At 50.9% G+C, this 22,028-nt stretch overlaps 1 protein-coding gene across 2 annotated transcripts; it reads right to left on the bottom strand.

Moving 5' to 3' along the window:
• Positions 1-733: 733 nt before the first annotated feature.
• Positions 734-20,767, bottom strand: PKIG (cAMP-dependent protein kinase inhibitor gamma). 2 transcript variants are annotated; one of them, XM_042832288.1, is made up of 4 exons: positions 20,615-20,767; positions 15,522-15,589; positions 2,381-2,556; positions 734-1,619 (listed from the first exon to the last, which is right to left on the bottom strand). In XM_042832288.1, exons 3-4 carry the CDS (start codon positions 2,529-2,531, stop codon positions 1,540-1,542), a joined length of 231 nt encoding a protein of 76 aa, XP_042688222.1. In that variant the 5' UTR covers positions 2,532-2,556; positions 15,522-15,589; positions 20,615-20,767; the 3' UTR covers positions 734-1,539. The 2 variants fall into 2 exon arrangements, with proteins under 2 accessions (XP_042688222.1, XP_042688220.1); XM_042832286.1 differs by lacking the exon at positions 20,615-20,767 and adding an exon at positions 20,410-20,597.
• Between the last annotated feature and the right edge of the window lie 1,261 nt (positions 20,768-22,028).

The following is a 22,028-nucleotide window of genomic DNA, read 5'->3' as shown; positions in this document are numbered from 1 at the left end:
TACATGGTGCATATCTACAAATAGGAGAGAGTGGATTTCTTACTTTTATAAAGAAAATGATAAATCATTACATTTAAGAATGTTGCTGTTAGAACCAAGCTTTTTTTGGACCAAGCAAGGAGAGCTATAAATGGAGCTTAAAGCCCAAATTATACCGTCAGCCAGGACAGGAGCTACCTGCTGGTGTGCCCCAAGGGTAGAAGGGGGTAGGCTCTTGGCACCGCCTGGGAACAGAGCTGTAATAGTATCCTGGCAGCTTCCTTGGTGCCAAGGAAGCAGATGAAGCCTCCGCCAGGCTGCCAAGTCCTTGTTCCTGTGTAGGTCGCTGTCTCATCCATTTCTGTCCTGACCCTGTGGCCACTGCTTCTTGGAGACCCGGGGGCAATTCGCCCTCTGTCTGGCAGCAACTTCTCTGCTTATTTATGGGGTTGTTTGCTCTGACAAATCCCAAACGTGTGTTCAGTTCTTTCCAAGGTTGTGGAGGAGATGCTTGTGTGATCACTGGAGCTTTCCTCACATCAGCCCCTGCCCTGCTCAGGACCCAGCAATGCCTGTGGGGCTGCAGCTGTTCCAGTGCTTTGCCAGGCCCCTGGGTGGGGAAATGCAGGCAGTGGATGTCCTTGCTTGTAATACGGATTCCAATCTGCCCATGAGGGGCTAGTGTTACCTTCTGCAGCCTGATCTGTCACAAGGCAAAACCAAGGAAGAAGAAACATCCAGGCAGAAGAACACCTTCAGTACTTAAAGGCTGTGTTGTTTATTCCAACAGCTTATATAGTTTTATCAAACCGTCTTTAACACAAAACATGTCTCCTAAAAGAATGGTGTGAGATCCTACCAGAGATAATCTCAGCTAACAGCTTGCAAAGTTAAGCCTGAATTTCAACAGTCAAAACAGCAAAATGTTTCTCCCTCCCTCCTCCCCCCCTTAACAATACCTTAAAACGCTAAAACCCAAAGGAAAAGATGCTGATGCTGCTGGGTCTGTCAGTGGAGCTCATCCACGTGGGGCTGTGCTTTGGTCCTTCCCAGGGCTGCATGGGTCTGGCCAGAGGTGCAGAGCTGGCAGGTGCCTGCTGCTGCCCGCCCTGGTCCAGAGGCCAGCTCAGGGGTGAGATGCAGGATGAGGGCAGTGCATGGAGAAAACAATCATCTAAACCTCTAACCTACAGAAACAGAATAAATAATAGTCTAAATTTGCAAAGGGGGAAGGTACCTCGGACAGGAAAGTGTATATTATTACTGAAATATTTTTTCCCATAGGGGAAAATTGCAGCTAAGGCATCTTGAGAATGGCTCATATCACTACAAACACTGCAGTGTTGCTCTAAGTCATCAGGGATGGGAGCAGAAGTCTTTTGGAGGTGCCAGTCCTTGTGTAGTATCTTGCAGTTCTTGAAACAAAAAGGTTGCAGCAGAGGCATGTGACAGACATCTTGCTGGTCCTGGTTGGCTTTTGTCCACAGATTCAATAACAAATTCTTGCTTAACATTCACAGCAAGCCCCTCCTGCAGCCCCATCCCACCCCCTGTGCGCTCTCATGGGGAGGATTTGCTCTCTTGCTCCTTTGGTCTTGCTGCAGGGTCTCTCTCAGAAGAGGTGCTGGCTTCTTCACTCTCTGCAGAAGGGAGGAGTGGGAGGAAAGCACAATTACAGTCTGCTGAGGACGTGAGTGATCAGGCATCAACCACAGCTGGTTTTATTCAGCTTGACAGCTGAAGCCCTGTTGCAGCCCACCTGGAGACAGATATTCAGCTTAAATGTATTGGGTTATCTCATCATGCTCTCAGAGCACAAGCCCTTCTCAAAACAGAGTATCTGGCCATGCTGAGAGGGAACCTCAGTGCTCAAAAGAAAGCGTCAGGACTTTATTTCAGGGTGCATCAATAGAACAGCTCTAAACCAAGAGTCCCTTTCAAAGCAGGAGTGTGCTCTCTATGTTTAACCTGTAAAGGGCAAACTGCACATGGGCAGCCTGGCAGGTACCCAGCTTGCTTGCTGCCAGCTGAGATCCACTTAGTGCTTATTGTAAACAGATGCCCAGACATCATTTTAGGAGTTACAGCTGGGGTTACACCACACCCCCTCACATACACACTTGATTTTTATGAAGCCAAAGGTGCATCTAATGTGTACGAGGCCCTGAGAAGTCTGTTTCTCAGTGCTTGCTTTGTTAGAACACCAGTACCCCTACAAAGCAACCAAAGACAGGCCCTGGATTTGGTGGCTATGCACTGGGACCATGGCACTGGTTGTAAAAGATCCTCCCAGGTGTCCCCCACCACACTTGGCTCCCAGGGACTTTGCTTTGCTGTAGTTTCAGGCTGTGCCCACCCAGGCGGGGTGTCCTGAGCCACCCCAGTGCCTGCAGCCCCTCACCTGCCCCTTCGACGCCGAGCTCGCCGATGTCCTTGGTCAGCTTGCGCATGCTGATGGTGTTTGCATCCCGCTGGATGTCATGGACAGCGTTCCTCCGGCCAGCCCTGTCGCAGGAAATGAAGTCTGTGTACGTGCTGGACTCTACCTCCATCGCATCTCTATGCTCCTTCAAAATCCTGCAGAGAGAACAGCTTTGAGCTTGAGGGTGCTCGGCCAGCCTTGAGCCATGGCTCTATCTGGGTTAGGTTACTGCACGGAGTTAAATTACAGCATGAAAAAATAGTCCCTGTAACTCCGCGCCCTGTCAGAGCAGCTTTTGAACTCTCAGGAAACGAGCTCCTGCTGGCTCTGCTGTCATCAGCTTTGTCACCATGTGCCTGCTGCTCTGGGGAAAGGGGGCTGCCTTAGGTTCAAAGCTCTGCATTTCAGCTTGATGTCAGCTTGGCCTAAGCCCTCCTTCCTCCTCAAATTGCCCTGGGAGCTTTGAATGGAGGCTGAATTTGGCTCTGCGGTGGGAAGGGGTGAACTGACCAGAATTTGTAATCAGGAATAGGGCTCTAGCATGCACTCACCCAAACGGTCCAGGAGCTCGTGAGCTTTGCAGGCACTGGGGTTGCATCAGTGCTGCTGTGTTTGTCACATTCATGTGTCAAGTGAGACAGCTTTGAGAAAAGCAGCACTTTACCCTGTGAAAATCAACCTTACTGCAAGGGTTTTGGATCCCTTTGCTCGCCCTGTGCCAAGCACAGAGTGCAAAGAAAGGCTCACAATGAGCACAAGCCACCAGCCAGCTCCTGGTACAGCCTGATGGGTGTTCAGGGCTTCATTTAGCTGAGGGTTTGGTTTGGCAGCTTGCGGTGCGGGGAGCTGGGCAGCTTTGGGAACACACTGCAAGCATCCCAGTGCCTGGGTGCCAGCAGGTCACGTGCTGCCTCCGTGCTGGGAATCCGGTGCTCCTGCTTCCTTCTCCTGTTCACTCAGCCTGGCTCCCGGCTTGCTTTTCTGTGTGGAAGTTGGAGATCAGTGGCCCACTTGTTCTGCCCACTGCCCTGCTGGTTTTGTCAGTACTTGGAGGAGGAGCCGATCAGAAACACCGCTGGCTAATGAAAAAAGCGTAACATCTTGCATCCACTTGCTTTTGTGTCACGGCGCTGCTGTCCCACTGAGACATTTGTTCAGCTCCTGCACAAAAGCTGCTCAACACTCATCTCCCTACCGGGGAAGCCGTCTGAACGCACTGAACGACGCACGGACCGAGTGCTCCCGCAGAAGCCGGGAGATGGCGCCGGAGCTCCGCAGCAGTGCCCGGGGCTCACGGGGCGGCCCCGCCGGCTCCCGGTGCGCGGCTCTCCGGGCGCTGCCTTTCGCTTCCCCTCGCTTTGCTGCCGCCCGGAGGGGTGATGGAACTGTCGCCACCATTTTCAGGGGGAAACCTGATTTTTTCAAGGAGCGTCTTCACGGCTCCAGGAAGATGCAAAACATATCGGTAGGGTATGGGGGAACTGTTAGCATCTGCCATGGACAAGAGGGGCTCCCTGCCTGTGCAGCTCATTTGGAGCAGTGTCACCGTGGATGTCATTGTGTGGCAGCTCCCCACACCCCGCAGTTTCAAGCTCACTCACCGTGCTGAGATAAGCTCTTTCTGCCAAACCTGCTGATTGGCCTCAGCTTATTTTTCCATAATATCTTGTGAGGACGGGAATGAAGCAGGATGTATGGGGCTGCAGCAGTGTGAGTTCCGCAGGCACAGGTGTGGCACAAGGATGAGATTTGTCGCCTTTGTTTCGGCGACCCTGACTGAAGTCCCCTTGTGAAAGTGTTCCGACAGCCCCGGTCAGTTTCGCACGCTTTTCATGACACCAATATGGTGAGCGGCAAAATGGCGTTAATTGCAAGGAGCACATCCTTCCTAAAACTTTCCCCATGCCTTAGGGCTATTACCGTTCTCTCTGACCAATGGACATGTGGCATGTCTTGTTTCCTCCTATTTGGTCTAACCTGTTCTTCTCTCTTATCTTCAAGACATTTGTTGCCATGGTTTCCCAGGGGCCAAGGGGCCCCTGTGGACCCTGGAGACTGCCACAGCCCATTCAGTTAACTACAGAGATTCTGCTGCCAGCCCTGGGCTGCAGTCAGAGTCCATCCCCAGGATACCTTTTCGTGAAAGAAGGACTTTTGAGGTGACTCAGTGCCTCTTTCAAGTGGACAATGGCCTGGAATTACCATGGGAGGGTTAAACTCGACACAGAGCCGTGCACCCATGGACTAAATGTGGCCCACACCTGAGTCAGAGGGCTCGGATGGACTCTGCAGGCACACCCAGCCCTGGACTCCAGTTTCAAGGAAGCCCTTCACGTGATGCTGTATCCGCCCCTTGCCTAGGTTTAAACTGGAAGTTTTTTCTTCTTACCTCAGGCTTTCCTCAGAATTTTGCTCTTCTTCTAACCTGACTTTGCACAAACTACAGAAGACTTTTGTGTCAGAGGAAACTCTGTTCAGCTCTCTGTGGCACAGGTGGCATGACATGGTAAAGGGTGCCTTCAAGTTCTGCTTGGATATCCTCACCCCTAGGGCAGCCAGCACAGCACAGCAGGGGCTGTAAGGGAGGAGGTGGGAAGGTTCAACACAGCAGGGGCTTCTTGGCATCGCTTGGCCCCAAGAACCACCTGAGCCCACCTTGTTTCCCTTTACAGAGTGGGGAATGGGGCCCTATCTTTCTTCCTAAACACCCAGGCGATGGGCAGCACAGAGCAGCCTGTGCCTACCACGGATTCTGGAGCCACGCAAAGATGTCTCCATTCCTGTGGCACCTGAGGATCATCCCCATGACCACAGCCAGCAAGGGCTGGCAGAGGGATGTTAAACCTAAGTCCTGAGGGACTGGAGCCCCACACTTACATCTCTGCTGCTGCTGCTGCTGCCCGTTGCAAGTGACCGTTGCGGCCAACCCCTCTGTGCCCATGGCTGGGTTCTGGCTGGAATAGGATCTCTGACCCACAAGGCCAGCTCCTGCTCTCTTGGTGTCCAAGCCAAGGATCAAACTGCTGCCTTTTGCCCCTGGGAAGCATAAAGCCCCCAAAGCCAATCTAAACCTGGCTGTGTTTCTGGGTTGAAATTTCCTTTTACCAAAGATCAGCAGGGGAAGAGGGGTTTGACCCTTTTCTTCTGTTTAAGCATCACATCCCACATCTCCCTGTACTGCAGACCTGCATGGACAAGGGCACAGAGCATTTTGGTGCCTTCAAGCTCTCCATGCTGTGTCTCTCCCCCCTTTCATTCCTGGGTACCTGGGCTATTAGTAGCGCAGTCCTGCTGGGGACAGATCCATAACAACAGCAAAACACACCCAGTATCCCTGCTGGGCTTGTAAAATATTTACAGCATAAGACAGTTCACTGTAGAGGGAGCCTGGTAGAGCACAGAGACAGCAGCACCAGGATCTCTGTGCTCCCTGCAGTCTGCTGCGAGGTTCCCCGCTGTGAGATCCTCATCCAGCTGAGAGGGAAAAAATCCCACAGGGCAGAAGTCAGCACTTGAGGTCAGGGGGTTTCCACCAACTGTCTGACAGCTTCCAGATGGAATTTCAGTGAATTTTCCATGGCCTCTGGTCTGGGAACATGCATGAGAAGTTGCACATCAAAGCAGGAGGGCTCCATGGCTGGGTTATCAGGATTAGGGAGTATTTTTAGACCTGTGCCAGTGCCTACCAGACCTCTCCATGGCCAAAGACCCTCCCATGCGCTTGAGCTTAGGTTAGTGCCAGAAACTGGGTGATGCTGTTTGACATCACAGCATCTCCATGCACTGCAAGAATTCAAGAACAGAACTTTTAGGGTTCTCCAGAACTTGGTGGAAAAATGTCATTCACGTAGCAGGGGAGGATTTACAGCAGGGAGATGGAGGCTTGGTGTGTAAAGCAGATCCAAAGTTTACTTTGGCCTTATTTTGCAGTATGAAGATCATTTGAGCACTGGCAACTCACTACTTAGCCTATGATTTAATGTTTGGCTTGAGCTCCTGTAGGGGTTAGGACCTGACACACCTTGTGTTTAGCTTCTCCCTCCTTTCTGCCCTTCAGCACGTCCTGGCCACAGGGACCCACACCCCTGTCCCTGCTGTCCCACAGTACCTCTGCAGCTCCAGCCCCCCTGTTCATCACCTGGCTCCCAGCAGACACAGGAGATGCCCTGGCAGGGTTTCACAGTGTCAGACAACCCCTAGTACCCAGGGCAGGCTGACATGCTGCAGCAGTCCCAGGGGAGCAGGGAACACTACTCAGCTCCCCCCAGCACACACTGACACCGCTTCATTAGCGTCACTCAGTGCTGGCCTGGCTCACGCTCCAGCCTCACGTTGGCTGCACAAGGATGCCAGTTGTTATCCTCCACTATGGGAAACATCACAGTGTTCCTTGACAACTGAGCTTTTCCAGGGCTCCTCCCTCCCCTTAGCATCCAAACCTCATCTGCATTATGAGCCTCTTCTGCAGCTTCTCACCATGTTGATTAATGGAAATAATTGGTCTCTCCGTGCATCTGGAGACAGTTGCCGTGACAGCAATTGTATTTGTGTTTGGTTCCCAGGTTGAGCTTATTTTCCACATCCCACAGCTTCATGGTGTCCCCATGGTGGGCAGCCACAGGGTGCAGGGAGACAGAGCCTGGACAGCCCCCAAATGTGCAGGGTTAGTGACTTCCAGCATCTCTGTTGGGGCAGAGCTGGAGTACCCTAAAAGTGCCTTTCCAGCAAAGGGAGCTGAGCCAGATTTGGGGCAGGTACAGAGCCTGTCCTAGGCTATGTGAGCTGGTGCCCCTTATTCTACATCACTACATCATGCTTAATATATATACAAACAGTAATTACCAAACATTAAACCCACGCACACACAAAAATCTGCATATTTACATGGAATTACTGGCTGCACTCCCCCAACATCAAATTCCCTTGTGGTACACACTGAACATCCCCATTTCTCTGCATCACCCACCAAGTGGACCCAGGTCCCTGGGCAAAAACAGTTCCACGAAAAGGTTTGCCCTTCCCAGAAGCTGGAAGGACCCAAACCGCTTTTCCCAGCATGTTCTTTACATGTACTACAGGAACCTTATCTCCCTTGACAGTATGTAGGGAGCTAGCAGGACCATCGCGATTGATTGGTCCTCTGGTATTGACTAACCAGGTGGCTTCTGCCAAATGCTTCTCCCAGTGCTTAAATGTTCCACCACCCATTGCTTTCAACATGGTTTTTAGCAACCCATTGTAGAGGTCAATTTTACCAGAGGCTGGTGCATGATAGGGGATATGATAAATCCACTCGATGCCATGATCTTTGGCCCAAGTGTTTACAAGAGAATTTTTGAAATGAGTCCCATTATCTGACTCAATTCTTTCTGGGGTGCCATGTCGCCACAGGACTTGTTTCTCAAGCCCTAATATGGTGTTTCGGGCGGTAGCATGGGGTACTGCAAATGTTTCAAGCCACCCAGTGGTTGCCTCCACCATGGTGAGCACATAACGCTTACCATTGCGAGATCGTGGCAAGGTGATATAATCAACCTGCCATGCCTCCCCATATTTGTACTTCTGCCATCGCCCTTCCTCCCAGAGAGGTTTCATCCTCTTGGCTTGTTTAATTGTGGCGCATGTGTCACAGTCATGAATAACCTGTGCAATGGCATCCATAGTTAAGTCCACCCCTCGGTCTCTAGCCCATTTGTATGTTGCATCTCTTCCTTGATGACCTGAGGTCTCATGGGCCCACCGAGCTAGAAATAATTCACTCTTCTGTTGCCAGTCCAAGTCTATTTGAGCCACCTTAATTTTGGCAGCTTGGTCTACCTGATGGTTATTTTGCTGTTCTTCAGTAGCCCGACTCTTGGGCACATGAGCATCTACATGGCGCACCTTTACAACCATATTCTTTGTTTGGGCAGCAATGTCTTTCCACAGTTCAGCAGCCCAAATAGGTTTACCCCTTCTTTGCCAGTTATTTTGCTCCCACTGCTGTAACCACCCCCATAAGGCATTTGCCACCATCCATGAGTCAGTGTAAAGATAGAGCATTGGCCACCTCTCCCGCTCAGCAACATCTAAGGCCAGTTGGACAGCCTTTACCTCTGCAAATTGGCTCGATTCTCCTTTCCCTTCAGTGGCCTCTGCAACTTGTCGTGTGGGGCTCCACACAGCAGATTTCCATCTGCGATGCTTTCCCACAATACGACACGATCCATCTGTGAACAGGGCATATTTCTTTTCATTCTCTGGTAGTTCATTGTATGGTGGGGCTTCTTTAGCATGTGATACTTCTTCTCCTGGTGGTGTTCCAAACTTCTTTCCTTCAGGCCAGTCCATGATCACCTCTAGGATTCCTGGACGGCTGAGGTTCCCCATCCGCGCTCGCTGCGTAATCAACGCAACCCACTTACTCCAAGTGGCATCAGTAGCATGATGGGTGGAGGGAACCTTTCCCTTAAACATCCAGTTCAACACTGGCAGTCGAGGTGCCAGAAGAAGCTGTGTTTCAGTACCGACTACTTCAGAAGCAGCCCGAACCCCCTCATATGCAGCTAAGATCTCCTTCTCAGTTGGAGTGTAGTGCTCTTCAGACCCTCTGTACACCCGACTCCAGAATCCCAGGGGTCGGCCTCGGGTCTCTCCTGAGGCTCTTTGCCACAAACTCCAAGTGGGTCCGTTCTCTCCAGCAGCGGTATAGAGGATGTTCTTTATACCCTGTCCCATCCGTACTAGCCCCAGGGCCACAGCACGGGCTATCTCCTGCTTAATCTGTTCAAAAGCCTGCTGCTGCTCAGGACCCCATGTAAACTTATTCTTCATTCGTGTCACATGATAAAGGGGGCTTACAATGAGGCTGTAGTTTGGAACATGCATTCTCCAAAAACCCACTACGCCCAGAAACGATTGTGTCTCTTCCTTATTAGTGGGTGGAGACATGGCAGTGATTTTGTCGATCACATCTGTCGGGATGTGACGACGGCCATCTTGCCACTTTATGCCTAGGAACTGAATTTCCTGGGCAGGTCCTTTCACTTTGCTTCGCTTACTAGCGAAACCAGCACGGAGAAGGATCTGGATTATTTGCTCTCCTTTCTCAAAAACTTCCTTTGCTGTGTTGCCCCACACAATGATGTCATCAATGTACTGTAAGTGCTCAGGAGCACCTCCCTGTTCCAGTGCGGCTTGGATCAGCCCATGGCAAATGGTTGGGCTGTGTTTCCACCCCTGGGGCAAACGACTCCAGGTGAAAGCAAACTGTGGCCTAGATTCTTTGGCCAAAGGAATGGAGAAAAAGGCATTAGCAATGTCAATGGTGGCATACCATTTGGCTGCTTTTGACTCCAGTTCATACTGGAGTTCTAACATGTCCGGCACAGCAGCACTCAATGAGGGTGTGACTTCATTCAGGCCACGGTAGTCCACCGTCAGCCTCCATTCTCCACTGGCTTTACGCGCTGGCCATATGGGGCTGTTAAAAGGCGAGTGAGTTTTGCTGATCACTCCCTGGCTCTCTAGTTGACGAATCAACTTATGAATGGGGAGCAAAGAATCCCTGTTGGTGCGGTACTGCCACCTGTGCACCGTTTTTGTAGCTATCGGTACCTGTTGCTCTTCCACTCGTAGCAACCCCACAACAGACGGATCTTCTGATAGGCCAGGTAAAACAGACAACTGCTTAACACCTTCTGTATCTACAGCAGCTATTCCAAAGGCCCATCGATACCCTTTGGGATCCTTAAAATATCCCCTTCTGAGGTAATCAATACCAAGTATACATGGAGCCCATGGACCAGTCACAATAGGGTGCCTTTGCCAGTCTTTACCAGTGAGGCTGATTTCGGCCTCCAGCATAGTCAGCTCTTGGGAACCCCCAGTCACCCCATGAATATAAACTGATTTTGTCCCTTGGTGACTTGAGGGCATTAGGGTGCACTGAGCACCAGTGTCCACCAGGGCCTTATATTTCTGTGGTTCTGATGTGCCAGGCCATCTAATCCACACAGTCCAATAAACTCTATTATCCCTTTCCTCCCCCTGGCTGGGGGCAGGGCCCCTCTATTTGTTACCTCCGTTGTCTGCAGCAACTGGAACAATCACCTTTTTGGAGAAGTTCACCTTGGTGGTTGATTTGCCTTGTAATTGTTTTACCCGTGCTTGAAGTGCAGGAGTAGGTTGCTTATGCTACTTCTTCATATCTTCTCCACGGTCACGTAGGTAATGCCACAAGTCAAAACGTGACATGGTCTTACTGCTGTCACTTGCTCGAGCAGGAGGATGTCTTCTTTTGATAGCTGAGACGTTGGATGACACCGGCTGGGAGGAAACCAAGTTGATCAGTCCCTCCAGTAGGCTGTCTTGGGAATTCTGATCTCCATTGGATGTATCTGTTACCACCATGGATCCATCAGCATCAGGCACGGTAGACAGATTGTCTGTGATACCTTTTTGCTTGCTCTCCATTCTGTTCAGCTTTTCAGCTACCTTTGCAATGGCTGAAACACAAACTCGTAGAGGGCTTAAATGTAACTCAAAGTCTTGAAGTTTATTGGTCAGTTCATTTATAAGGGGTCTCCTTTCCCCTCTGCCATACATTACTGCAAATGTACTGGTGTACTTTTCTGGTGCAGTCTTTGTGAATGTACGCCACATGTTTGGTGTACACCTGACTCTCTCAGGATCATGCTCTTGGTCTGGATCATCAGGAATGAAATCAGGGCTATGTAGCATTTCCACCACAGCATATTCTCTCAAATAACTGATGCCTTTTTCTATATTAGTCCATTTCTTTTTCTCAGGCATCAGATCGTCTTTGAAGGGGTATCTTTCTTTTACAGCTAACAACATCCGCTTCCAGAGGGTGAAGGCCTGGTTCTGGCATGTACCAATGCCTCTGTCAATGGCTGAGTCCCTAGCAAGGCCACCCAGTTGGTGAGCTTCTCTACTATCTAGCCACACACTGTTGGCCCCATTGTCCCAGCATCGAAGTAACCAAGTGGCAATAGGCTCATTTGGGTGACGTGAGAAGTCTTTTCTCAGACTTCGAATTTCATTCATTTTCAGAGATCGATCAACAAGGGTAACAATATCTTGCTCACCTCTTCCTCTGTCAGGACTTCTTGTTGCCCTTGTAGGCGTTGGTGACCGTGGTCTTACTGAGGGCCCCTCACCTGGACTCAGGGGTGCTTCTCTTAGACCTTGGAGCCAATCCTCTGGACCTCTTTCCTCCTCTTTCTTCTGTTCTAACTGAGTCAAGATTCGTTTTGTTTTCCGTCCTCTTACAGAGGCGACTGACATCAATTATGATGCCTCCTGTGGTTGATCAGGTTGGTCAGTCCCGATGCTCTCACCCTGTAGCTCTGCTTGGAGTCTGTCATGTTCGACTATGAGATTATTTAGTTCAGACTGGAGGGTGTCTCGCTCAGTCTGGAAGGTGCAGAGTTTGGATTGGAGAGAGTTTCGCTCGGATTCGAAGGCATCTCGTTGAGATTGGAGATTCCTTCTCTCAGCTCGGAGAATCTCCCCTTCGGCTTGGAGACTTTCTCTTTGCATTTGGAGACTCTGTTTCTCAACTAGGAGACTCTCTCTCTGGACCTGGAGACTCTCCCTCTCAATTCGGAGGGCATCTCTCTCGGACTTGAGGATATCCCTCTCAGCTCTCAGACACTCTCTCTCACTTTCACAAACTCTCTCCCTTTTTGGGATACTATTGAATAAGGCCCGATAAGCATTAGCCAGGCCCCAAATCATTTGTGCCTCCTCAGATCTGCCTGAGCTGCAACATTCCTGTCTCAAATAAATGCTTAAGCTTTCAGGGTCTTTCAGGTGTTCAGGAGTAAAGTTCCATGACACCGAAGATGTCCATCTCTCTAAAATCTCTCCCAAGCCTCTCCACACTCCCTGCCATTCAGTATTCTCTGGTTTTGGGGAAGGCTTCCTCAAAATACAATAAGTACAAAAACTGACTGAAATAATGAACAGTAAATTCAGGGAGATGATTAACAATGTGATCAAGTGAGCATTCAAAAACTGCATAAAGGATTCAAAGGAGAGACTGGGAGCCTGCTTAAAAATCACAAGTTCTGTACAATTAGCAGCTCCCTCTGGAGTTGTATACCACATTGTATGCAGATACCAAGTACATATTTCCATCAGTGTTTCAATCGATTGTATATACCTATTGCCCCATAAAGCAAAGTGGCAAACTTAATTAATGCCCAGTATGTTTTGAGCATTAAAAAAGAAAAAACGATGGCATGCAGACCCTTGAAAGGCAGTTTTAGAAGAGAAAACATTTTTTTTTCTCTCTTTACAGAAGCAAGATAGTAGTGCTCAAAGTTTACAAATATCCCAGAACACTGGCAGTCCGCCTAGACTCTCAAGGTCAAGTTTTCAGTGAGCACCGGTGAAAAAGATAAACTTTCCCAACGAAGCTCTCCGAGAGAAGAGAGAGATTCGTTCTAAAAAGCAAAAAAACAGCCTTTGCCCGCATTCTCCACCAAGAATGTCAACGGTTTAAGGGCTGGTTCGGCCCGGTTCCGTGACGAGCGGGGCGGAAGGATCCGCAGATCTGCGCCTCCGGAAAAAAGGAAACAGGAGACCCCAAAATAATTAAAAACAGCGGCACCGATCTGAGGAGAAACAAACTAATTTACTAAGTATATGATCGGCATGCAAGATAACACACTATAATACAATATAATCAGAATTGAAGCAAATAAATCAAATATAATGAGAGAGAATGTCCGAAAGGCGGATAGGCCTCACCACAAGGCTGAGGTGAGATGCGCAGTGCAGTTGAGCAGCAGGGAGATGGGAGCAGCGCCCATGACGAAGGGCAGGCGAGAGAGAGAAATCAGGTGACCTTGCAGGAGTTAAACCTCCTCTCCCTGACCGCAAGGTCCCCTGGGGAATGTAGTTCTTCTTCTCTTCAGGGCAGGTACCCAGGACTTGAGCACTGACAGTTAAAGTCCCAGTGCCCCACATGATGTTATGATGTGGAATACCGAAAGCCAAAAATCACAAAACCATGACACTTCCCTTCCCATTTTCCCCTCCCAAAGCTCATCCTGATGTGCATAATGCAGCCCAGAGCCCACCCATGCACTTTTACCCTTGGCACTCTTCAGTGCTGCAAAGTGCTAGCTCCACCCCACCACTATTTTTATTCTCACTTTCTCCCAACCTCTTGTCTAACTGCCTTTATATGTGAAATTGCTTTTACGCGAGCAAAACCATCGCTGTGCGGAAGATCTGCTAAGGAGTGAAATTTCAAAACAGAGTAATAGCAGGCACTTTAAACTCTTCAGCTGTAGCAGTCTCACAGCTGCTGCTGTAGCCACCTCTAGAAAAACCTGTGCATTGTTCCCACCTGTAATGGGCACAGAAACCCCCCTCTGCCCCCTCCAGCATGGCTGGGCCATTTGGATCCCCCCAGTCTCCTCTCCCGGGGAAAAAAAAAAGTCCCTGCTTTCACTTCACCTTTCCAGCAAAGGCTGGAAAGTACCCAACAGTCCCACAGCTCTTCGGATTCCACCAGGTGCCACCACCTCCCAGGCTGTGTCTGGGATGTGCCCAGCACCCTGCGGGCTGCCCAGGTGAGAAAATACTGGTGAGCCTGGGAGAGATGAGATGCAGCTAGAGCCTGCAGGGCTGCCCTTGTGTATAAAGGGAGCTGGAGAGAAAGCAGCTGCTGGAGAGATAGTTCTGTTTTGGAGGAGGTCATTGCTGCTGGGTGGGGCCTTTCTACGAACATGGAGGTATGTAGGGCTGGTGGTTTTTATGGTATGATGGTGCTGGCAGGGAGGCCCAAGCCCAGCTCTGCCCTGGCCCTGTGTGATCCACCTGTGCAGCCCACAGGATGTTATGCTCATGCTGCGCCTCATGCCCACCTCCATGAGCCAGTACGACAGGCTCCACAGCCTCCTTAGGGAAAGGGCCCTGTCTGCTTCCCTAGCAATAAACCAGGACAGTCTTATACTGGAATGAGGTGGGCTAATTAGAAAAATGGGCTCAGCTCTGCTCCCTGGGGTGTGTTTGACCTGTTATTTGTGCTGCTGCTTGGAGGAAAATCACTTGTGTAGCTCACAGGGTTGGCATACTGCTTGCTGACAGTTCAAGTGGGATGTGCAGGAGTTCCAAACGAGTTTGCAGGGAGAGCTGAGCCCTTCCACATGGTTCCACATCTCCCCTCACCCAAAGCAGCAGTCCTGGTGCTGTGCTGCCTTGCTTAGCTCCCACCTGAACAGAGCTTCACCTGTCCTTGTGCACATACCTCACAGCATTGCTGTGGTGGGGGGGGAAGATGTTGGGGCACTGCATTAGATGGGAGCAGCTGCTGAGCCCTGCTGTGAGCAAGGCAAACCCCCGCATGCTGCTCATGAGGGATGTGGGATCTCAGGTATGAGCTGAAGTGGTTATCAAGATGTCTCTGAAATAGTGGAGGAGGTACAAAGAGATGCTTGCAGAAGGGAAAGCTTGTAATTAAACAGATTGCCAAGTGTTTTATGGTCCACTGAGATGCTGCCTGGGCATGGACAGACATGGGAGGTCTCCAGCATGCGTGGGAAGATGCTGGATGCAGGAGGTGGGCTGCTCTGAGACCTGCAGGGTGAATGTCTGTGCAGCAGTGAGTCCAGAGTTCTGTCACTGCCAGATCTGCAAACACCAGCTCAGTCCAGCCAGATTGTGAGTGACAAGAAAGCAGCAAGGTGACTGAAAGGCTGTGAGCACAGAAGGACTGTGTGAGCTGGCAGGCTCACTCTAAACACCAGTGTAAAAAGAAGCTCTGCTTTGGGCGCTCCTGCATTTTGATGGGCTGACCCTCTGTGCAGAGCAGGCAGCAGAGAGAGCAGGATGCTGGGCTGTCCCCAGCCAGGGTGGACTAGAGCTGGTGCTGTGACACAGCTTGTGCATGGCTGGGAGGTATGGAAGACACAGCAGGAAAGTCATTACAGCAAAACCACAGGCGCTTGTTCCCTCTTAGCAACTTTCTAGCAACTGGTAGTGCAGAATACAGAGGTGGTCAAATGACTTCTTGCAAAACAGGAAGGGGAAAATCCCCTTTTCCTTCTTATATTAAATTTTTTCTATGAAGGAAGATGTTATCAGTCTGTAGTGGAATCCCTACCTGGTTTAGTTGACTTTCCTTTTGGGCATGATTTCAGACAGGCTCCATACACAGCAGGGCAGCGGCTTCTGGGGAAGGAAAACAAACATAAGAAACAGTGTCTGTGCTGGTGTTAGGATGCATAAAGCTCAGCGGCTCTTCCCACCACCGGTGACTAATGGGAGGGATCTGGGGGTAGTGAGTATCAAGAGGAGCAGTGAAAGGCTTTTAGGGGTTGCACTAAGTGATTTGCTCTGCTGGGTCTAAGAGCAAAACCTGCCCAGTGGCCTGGCCTCACGGAGAGTTGCCTTTTGGTTTTACTTCTCCTTTCAACATCTTGGTGTGTGCGCACTGCGGCACACAAGCACCTGACTGGCATCCCAGGAAGGTTTGAGGGGTTCAGTGCTGGCAGTGCGAGTACAAATGTTCATTTGCAAGCCCCCTGCCATTTAAAGAAGTGAAACTTCCACGTCAACTGCTTTGAGGCAGAAGGGGAAGCTTGCCTGGTGCTGGCAGCTGCTTTGGTTTGCCTTGTGTTGCTCTGCGCACAGCTGTGCCTTCTCCTTTGGTCCCCAGGCCCCTCTCAGACATTTCCTCTGTGGCCTTAACATCTGTGGGTGACTTGCAATCTCCTGACCTGCAGGGCCCAGCCAACAAGACACTTGCTTATTTTAGCAGCTGTTTCAGCTTTAGGACAGTTTGGAACATCACGGACTGCTGGTTGTTTTTTATTTCTTGCTTCCAGGGACAAATATTAGCAGACCAAAAAGCAAGAAATTAACCATTTAAGAATGCAAGCAGTAGCTCATTCAGCAGTTCTGCCTACTCTGAGCTGTGGATCACTGTGGCTGCAATAATTCATCACTTTCCAAACCAGGTCAAATCTACAGCCGCCTTCTTTATTCTTTGGCCCGCTTCTAAAACTTACTCATAGTTGGAGCCAGACATTGCTCACTGGCTCCATCCCGGCTTCAAGGACAGGGCACTTGCTGCTTTTATTTGTCACTTTGCCCATCTGTTAAGTGGAACTATTAATACTCGCCTTCCTCACTGGATGTTTCACATATCTGCAAGACTTTGAAATCTGCAGATGACGGGCTTACAGAAGTGGAAAATCCTAATGATGATCATGACAGTATCCAATCAAAGACGCAAGGATTTGACAACATGCTTTTGTTATTGTTTATTCCACTGATGGGGAAGTGCTTGTTGGAAATGCTGGACAGGAAAAGAAACAGCATTCCCACAACTCTGGGAATATGCATTACCCTTTTGGGGTACTGATCAGGAAAAACAAAAGCAGGAAGGAGGAAAACCAGCTTTGAAAATCTTTGATCCTTTGTTTCCCTCCTTTGTCTTCCTGCCTCACTCTGGCTCCTGTGTCACACAGCCCATACACTTAAAGCTCTGGCATTCCAGATGAGTTGCAAAACATCTCAAAATCCACAGACCTGTGCCAGGAGATGCTTAAAGCAAATTGGAATGAGGATGCTCTGAACTAGAAGAGCCATCACTAAGCAATCCTATTCCTGATGGGCTGATGGGGAAGCCCCCTATTCTCTCAAAACAGCTGATTTTGGAGAGAGGAACCCTTTTGCAGCTACTCTTCTCCGTCCCTGCAGCCCCAGCCTCACCTCCATGTAGGGCCTCACAGCCCTAGTTGAGGATTTTGAAAGTGGAATGCCCTGCTCATCTTCTGCTCCATATTCCATCCACCCAGCCCTGGGTGATGGGCAGAGCTGCAAGGACCCAGCGTGGGCAGACTCCCTTAAGCAGAGAGTGTGGGGGCTTAAGGCTGATGCTGAGGCTAGCTGCTGCAGTGGGACTAAAGTGGGGTGGGTGTAACTTGTCAAGAATGATTCATGTTTCTTTGATGCATTACAGGACCAGATTAGGCACTATGGATTATAGGGACCTATGTGGAAATGTCCAATGGATAGCTGCTCTTCAGGAGTGAATTGCAAAGGCGTTGCCATCAGCATGGTGCACACAGTTTGAGATCCAGATTGCCTCTGCCTTTTTTCAGCTGTTACCCTAAAGGAACATGTATATACACACCAAACAAATGCAGTTCTCACCACATTGCTTCAAAATGAATACATGCTCCAAGAAGCTCAGAGTGCTTTTTGGCAGAATTCGGTGTTCTCTACAGCAGATGTTATGGTGCTGCTTTTGATCCAGAGAGGAAGTCCTTTCTGATTTTGCCCAAGGTGATGGCAGCAGACAGAAGATTGTTACCTTGACTCACAGGTAAACATCAATCCAAATGCATCACTGATTAGCCTGGGGGCTCCTCCCTGGGCAGACTGAAAGACCATCTCATTTGGTATCCTGTCTCCAAATACAGCTGGTATCCTTGGCTCCGAGGTGCAAGAAAACTTGTAATTATGATGAAATATTTTTCATTAGTTACTAATTGCCCTAAACCAGGAGGTTGTATAATTCTTAAAATGCAATATCCTCATAATTACAAGCAGAGTAGTTTAGCTAGCTACATAATGATCTGTTATCCAATAAAATGCCTTCTGAACTCCTACTGCCAGTGATATCTAGAGGCAATGAGCACCGCAGACTAATTACACTTTGTGGAAAGAGTAATAGCAGTAAAGCTGATGACTCTCCGGTGGGGATATTTGGCTTATTACATCACTGCAAACATCAACAACTGTTGGCATTTCAGTGCTGGCCTGCTCCTATGGCAGCGGGTTGTGGCCAGCAATGTGCAGGCATGGAGGAGCCAAGCAGAGCACTGCACCTCTCAGGGCCATGCTGGGAAAGAAGGCATTGAGGAACATGCAGAGCAAACCAAGAATGAGCGCTGCAAAGGCTTGACAGGGAGCGCAGGTTTTGAAATGGAGGAATAAATGGTTCATAGTCCAACACTGCTCTTCTTGCTCAGGTCCTGGGCTGAGCCCTGCAGTGATGTCTGTGCCTCTCTGTCACTGCCGTTGGGAGGAGCTGGGGACAAAGTGCGTGCAGCAGCTGACCGTCCCCATTGCACCGGCTGGCACTGGTAAGCCTGGGGGAGCAACCTCCCTTTATGAGTTGGCTGGAAGCATGTTGGTCGTTATTTCCTTCTCTCATCCTCTTTAAGGAATGGATACTGTGCTGGAAAACTTGTCTGGATTGGTCTGTGTGTATGGCTTTGACTTGAAGAGTAGTTTATGCTTGTGGAGCAACAACCATGTTCAGGCTTTGAATGTGAAAATGAAGATCAAAACAGAGTGGCACAGAAAGGGCAAATAAAAAGCTGTGGTACAGCTTCTGCTGTTTCTTATCAACTTGCAGATTGATCCCTTGTTTCTGTACAGACCTGTATGAACCCAGGAGAACTACCTGATTTGTGCCTGGCCCCTGTATGATAGGGGTAATGCTTAGCATTTGGTCGGAGGGATCAGTGCTGTGATAATTGGTCCTGAAAGATGGGAGTCCCAGAAGATGGTAACAACCTGGAAAATGTTTTTCACAGCTGTCTTTTGGATGGCAGGGTTGTGTGTGTGTGCATGCATGCCTTCAAGGAGGCTCAAAAGTATATTAGTTTTTCTTTGGTAGAGGAGAGCAAGGCAAAGGGGAAGCAAAACAGTGCTTGCTAGCTCCTCTTAGCCTTTACACCTGGTCAGAATCAGCCACTGTGCATACAGAAATAAGTTGTTGGAAGATGTGGATCTATGTCTTTGGGTTTTAGTGTTTCTGCTATGCTGCTGCCAGCCTATGTGCTTTACTGCAATGAGATCCTGTTCTTTGAGGGATCGGAGCTCTCACCCTCTGGAAGGTGTCCATGCAGCGGAGGACTTGGAGCCCAGGGCCCTGTCCTGTGCTCAAGATACTTTAAGCTTTACTGGCAGAGCCACGTTTGTAAGTGGCCATTTAGTCTGTATCTGTGCTACAGATGAATTCAGCCGTTGGGGATCCCCGGTGCACCCTTCTTCCCCAAACACTGTTCCTCATTACAGCAGGCATATAACAACTTCTCAGACAGCTGGAAGGGCCCACCTTGCTCGCAGGGGACCTCCCAAAAGCCTCAACAGCCAAAGCACGCTCAGAGCCACCCCGAGGGCTGTGCTGACCGCGGGCGAGCACAGCCCAGAGTCTGAGAGGCTACACGCTCCCTTGGAGCCGTCCTTTCTGCTTCTATGTCTCTCCCAGAGCCCCACCTGACACTGGCGCATCGCCTCTTTGCTTGTCCACTCATTCCAGCCACCATGGGCATTCCCCCAAAGAACTCAGCCGTGCGTGGCTCTCATTCTGTGTGTGCCTTTGCCCCCTCTGACACAACGGGAACGTTTCCCAGCCGTCCCTCCAGGAGCGAGGCGTTGCGCTCCCTCCCAGCTGCCGGCGGGAAACCGGAGAGAGGAGAGCGACACGCAGAACCGAGCCGGAGGAATTTTCAGAGCCTCCTGAGAATACCACCACACAGCAGTTCTTTTTTTATCCCGCTCTTAAAACACTTGCTAGGAAAGCTGGATGCCAGCGAGTCCCAAGCCTGCGTACATCGCGTTTGTGAGGCTCTCGGCCGTGCCAGGGCTCGGGGCAGCCCCGAGTGGCCACGGGCACAGAGCCCAGCGGCTCCCGGACGGACACAGCGAGCCGCTATGTCGTAAGAGATCGTAAGGTCTGGCCGGTTTCTTAAAATAAACGGGCGAAGGGCAGAAAGGATGCTGGAAGTCCCTGTGAGGGTCGCCGTGCCGCCGAGCATTCCTTTGTGATCGCGAAAGCCGCTTTCCCCGCGCAGCAAACCAGGAGCAGGCGACTTCCAAAGCGAAACGCAGCCCCGCCGCTCAGCCCATGGCTCCACGGAGCAAAGCAAAGCTCCGCCGCGAGCAGCCCAAGTTACGTCCGCAGAAACCACCCACCGGCATCCCCCGGCCGAGCGCCTGCCCTCGCACCCCGCTCCCGGCGCCGCACTTACGGGTCCCGCTGTCTCCGGAGGACCGGGGCTGGAAGCGGCGCTGCGGGCAGCTCCGCGCTCGCGGCTTCCTCGCGCCGAGAGCCGCTAAATGAAGTTGCACTTGTGGGGCCGAGGGGCGTGTTCTGCTCCCCGCCGGGTGAGTCCCTGCCTGCTGTAATCCAATGCTCGGCCCGATGATGTCAAGCGGCCGCCACTCGGCTCCTACCTTACGGGCGGCGGGAGGGATCCGTTTCCTCCTCGCGGGGATCTTTGTTTAGCTGCGCATTGTAACCTCATCTCCCGGCAGCTGCGTACGCCCCAACATCCTTCCTTCGGTGCCCGGCTCCGGCTGCCGGGCGCTTCCACCCCGTGCGCCAGCTGTCCGGCAGTGCCGGCCCGCCCCGCACCGCCCCGCCGCCCTGAGCCCTCTGTCGGGGCCGTGGGCTCCACTGCACGCGAACCGTCTCGCAGGGAGCTGTGTACGCGTCTTTCTGGTGTGCTTTTTGCACTGGAAAAGCGTGCCCCGTGCCGGGTGAAATTCAGAGCTGGTGGCAGTACCTTAATGTAAGGGGAAGGTGTTTGGGGCAAGGCAGCCCAGCATGCCAAGTAACTGCCTCTGTGCCCACCCTGCTGGCAGGGCTTTCAGCAAGGGGGAGAGTAATTTCTGTCCAGGAGTGTCTCCTTGAGTGGTGTCACCTCTCTGTGTCCCAGCTGCCTTGGGGATGGCAGCAGGTGACAGAGTTAGGCACAGCTGATGGCAGTGCCGTGTCCCCTGTCCTCTTTCAGCACAGCCCTCCTGATAGCGGACAGCTGCAAGCACCCAAGTGGGGCAGATGCTTCCTCATGCTTTGCTGGCCCAACCTGGAACCAGGGCTCGTTAGGACTAATTACTTTGCCAGCAGAATGAAGGATGTGTCCTTTTTTTGCTGTAAGGATGCTATGAGCCTTGTAAATGGGAGAAGTACTATGCATAAACTTGGCTGGAGCCAGGGGAGGTCTGATTGTAGGCTGAGCACACAGCCTGACACCTTGCAGGGCACCAGGCAGGTCCTTCAGGAGCCCTTCTGCTGCTGTCTGCCATCAGCCCTCTCCTCTTGGCCCGGTGCCGTGTGCCTGCAAGCTGCCGCTGGTGGCAGATACCCACACCCTGCCATGGCGTGCAGGAAGAGATAAAAATACCAACAAAAGCAGTCAGCTGTGCAGGAAACGCCCTGACGCCTCCAAGGAGGCACTGACGAAAGGGAAAGGACCTCAAAGAGGCAAAATCCCCTCGCAGTCCGTGCAGCCGCGCTGACCTATAGCTCCACCTCTCGATTCTGCTCTATTTTATTTCGCAGTCAGCACCAGGAAGCCAGTTTGATTTCCAGAGGAGTATCATTTGACGGAAACTAATCTCTCTGCAGCCCCTTTGGGTCATGCATTATTACTCACTCGATGGTGATGGCTGGGATCTTGCTGCTGGTCCTCTCCAGACACAGGAGATGGGGTGGCTGCAGCCTGGGGGACAGCTCAGCTGCCTCAGGAGCTGACGAGTTCTGTGCTCCCTCCAGCTCATACCTGAATGTGATCCAGGATGACGCTTGGACCACAGGCTCTGGAGGCCAGATCTTGTGAAATACAAATGCCACCACGCCAGCAAT

This window comes from Centrocercus urophasianus, unplaced genomic scaffold (assembly GCF_019232065.1).
Source record: "Centrocercus urophasianus isolate 14NV4802_14NV808 unplaced genomic scaffold, USGS_Curo_1.0 seq_38, whole genome shotgun sequence".
In the NCBI taxonomy this organism is placed as follows: domain Eukaryota; kingdom Metazoa; phylum Chordata; class Aves; order Galliformes; family Phasianidae; genus Centrocercus; species Centrocercus urophasianus.
Note: the sequence above shows the minus strand (reverse complement) of the source record. Positions and strands in the feature narration are given on the sequence as shown.

What these genes read in the sequence shown, in the direction of transcription:
- PKIG (XM_042832288.1), bottom strand. Translation starts at nt 2,531, where the DNA reads ATGGAGGTAGAGTCCAGCACGTACACAGACTTCATTTCCTGCGACAGG. An exon ending in GCTCGGCGTCGAAGGGGCAG is followed by an intron (nt 1,620 to 2,380) that starts GTGAGGGGCTGC and finishes TCCCTTCTGCAG; the next exon opens with AGAGTGAAGAAGCCAGCACC.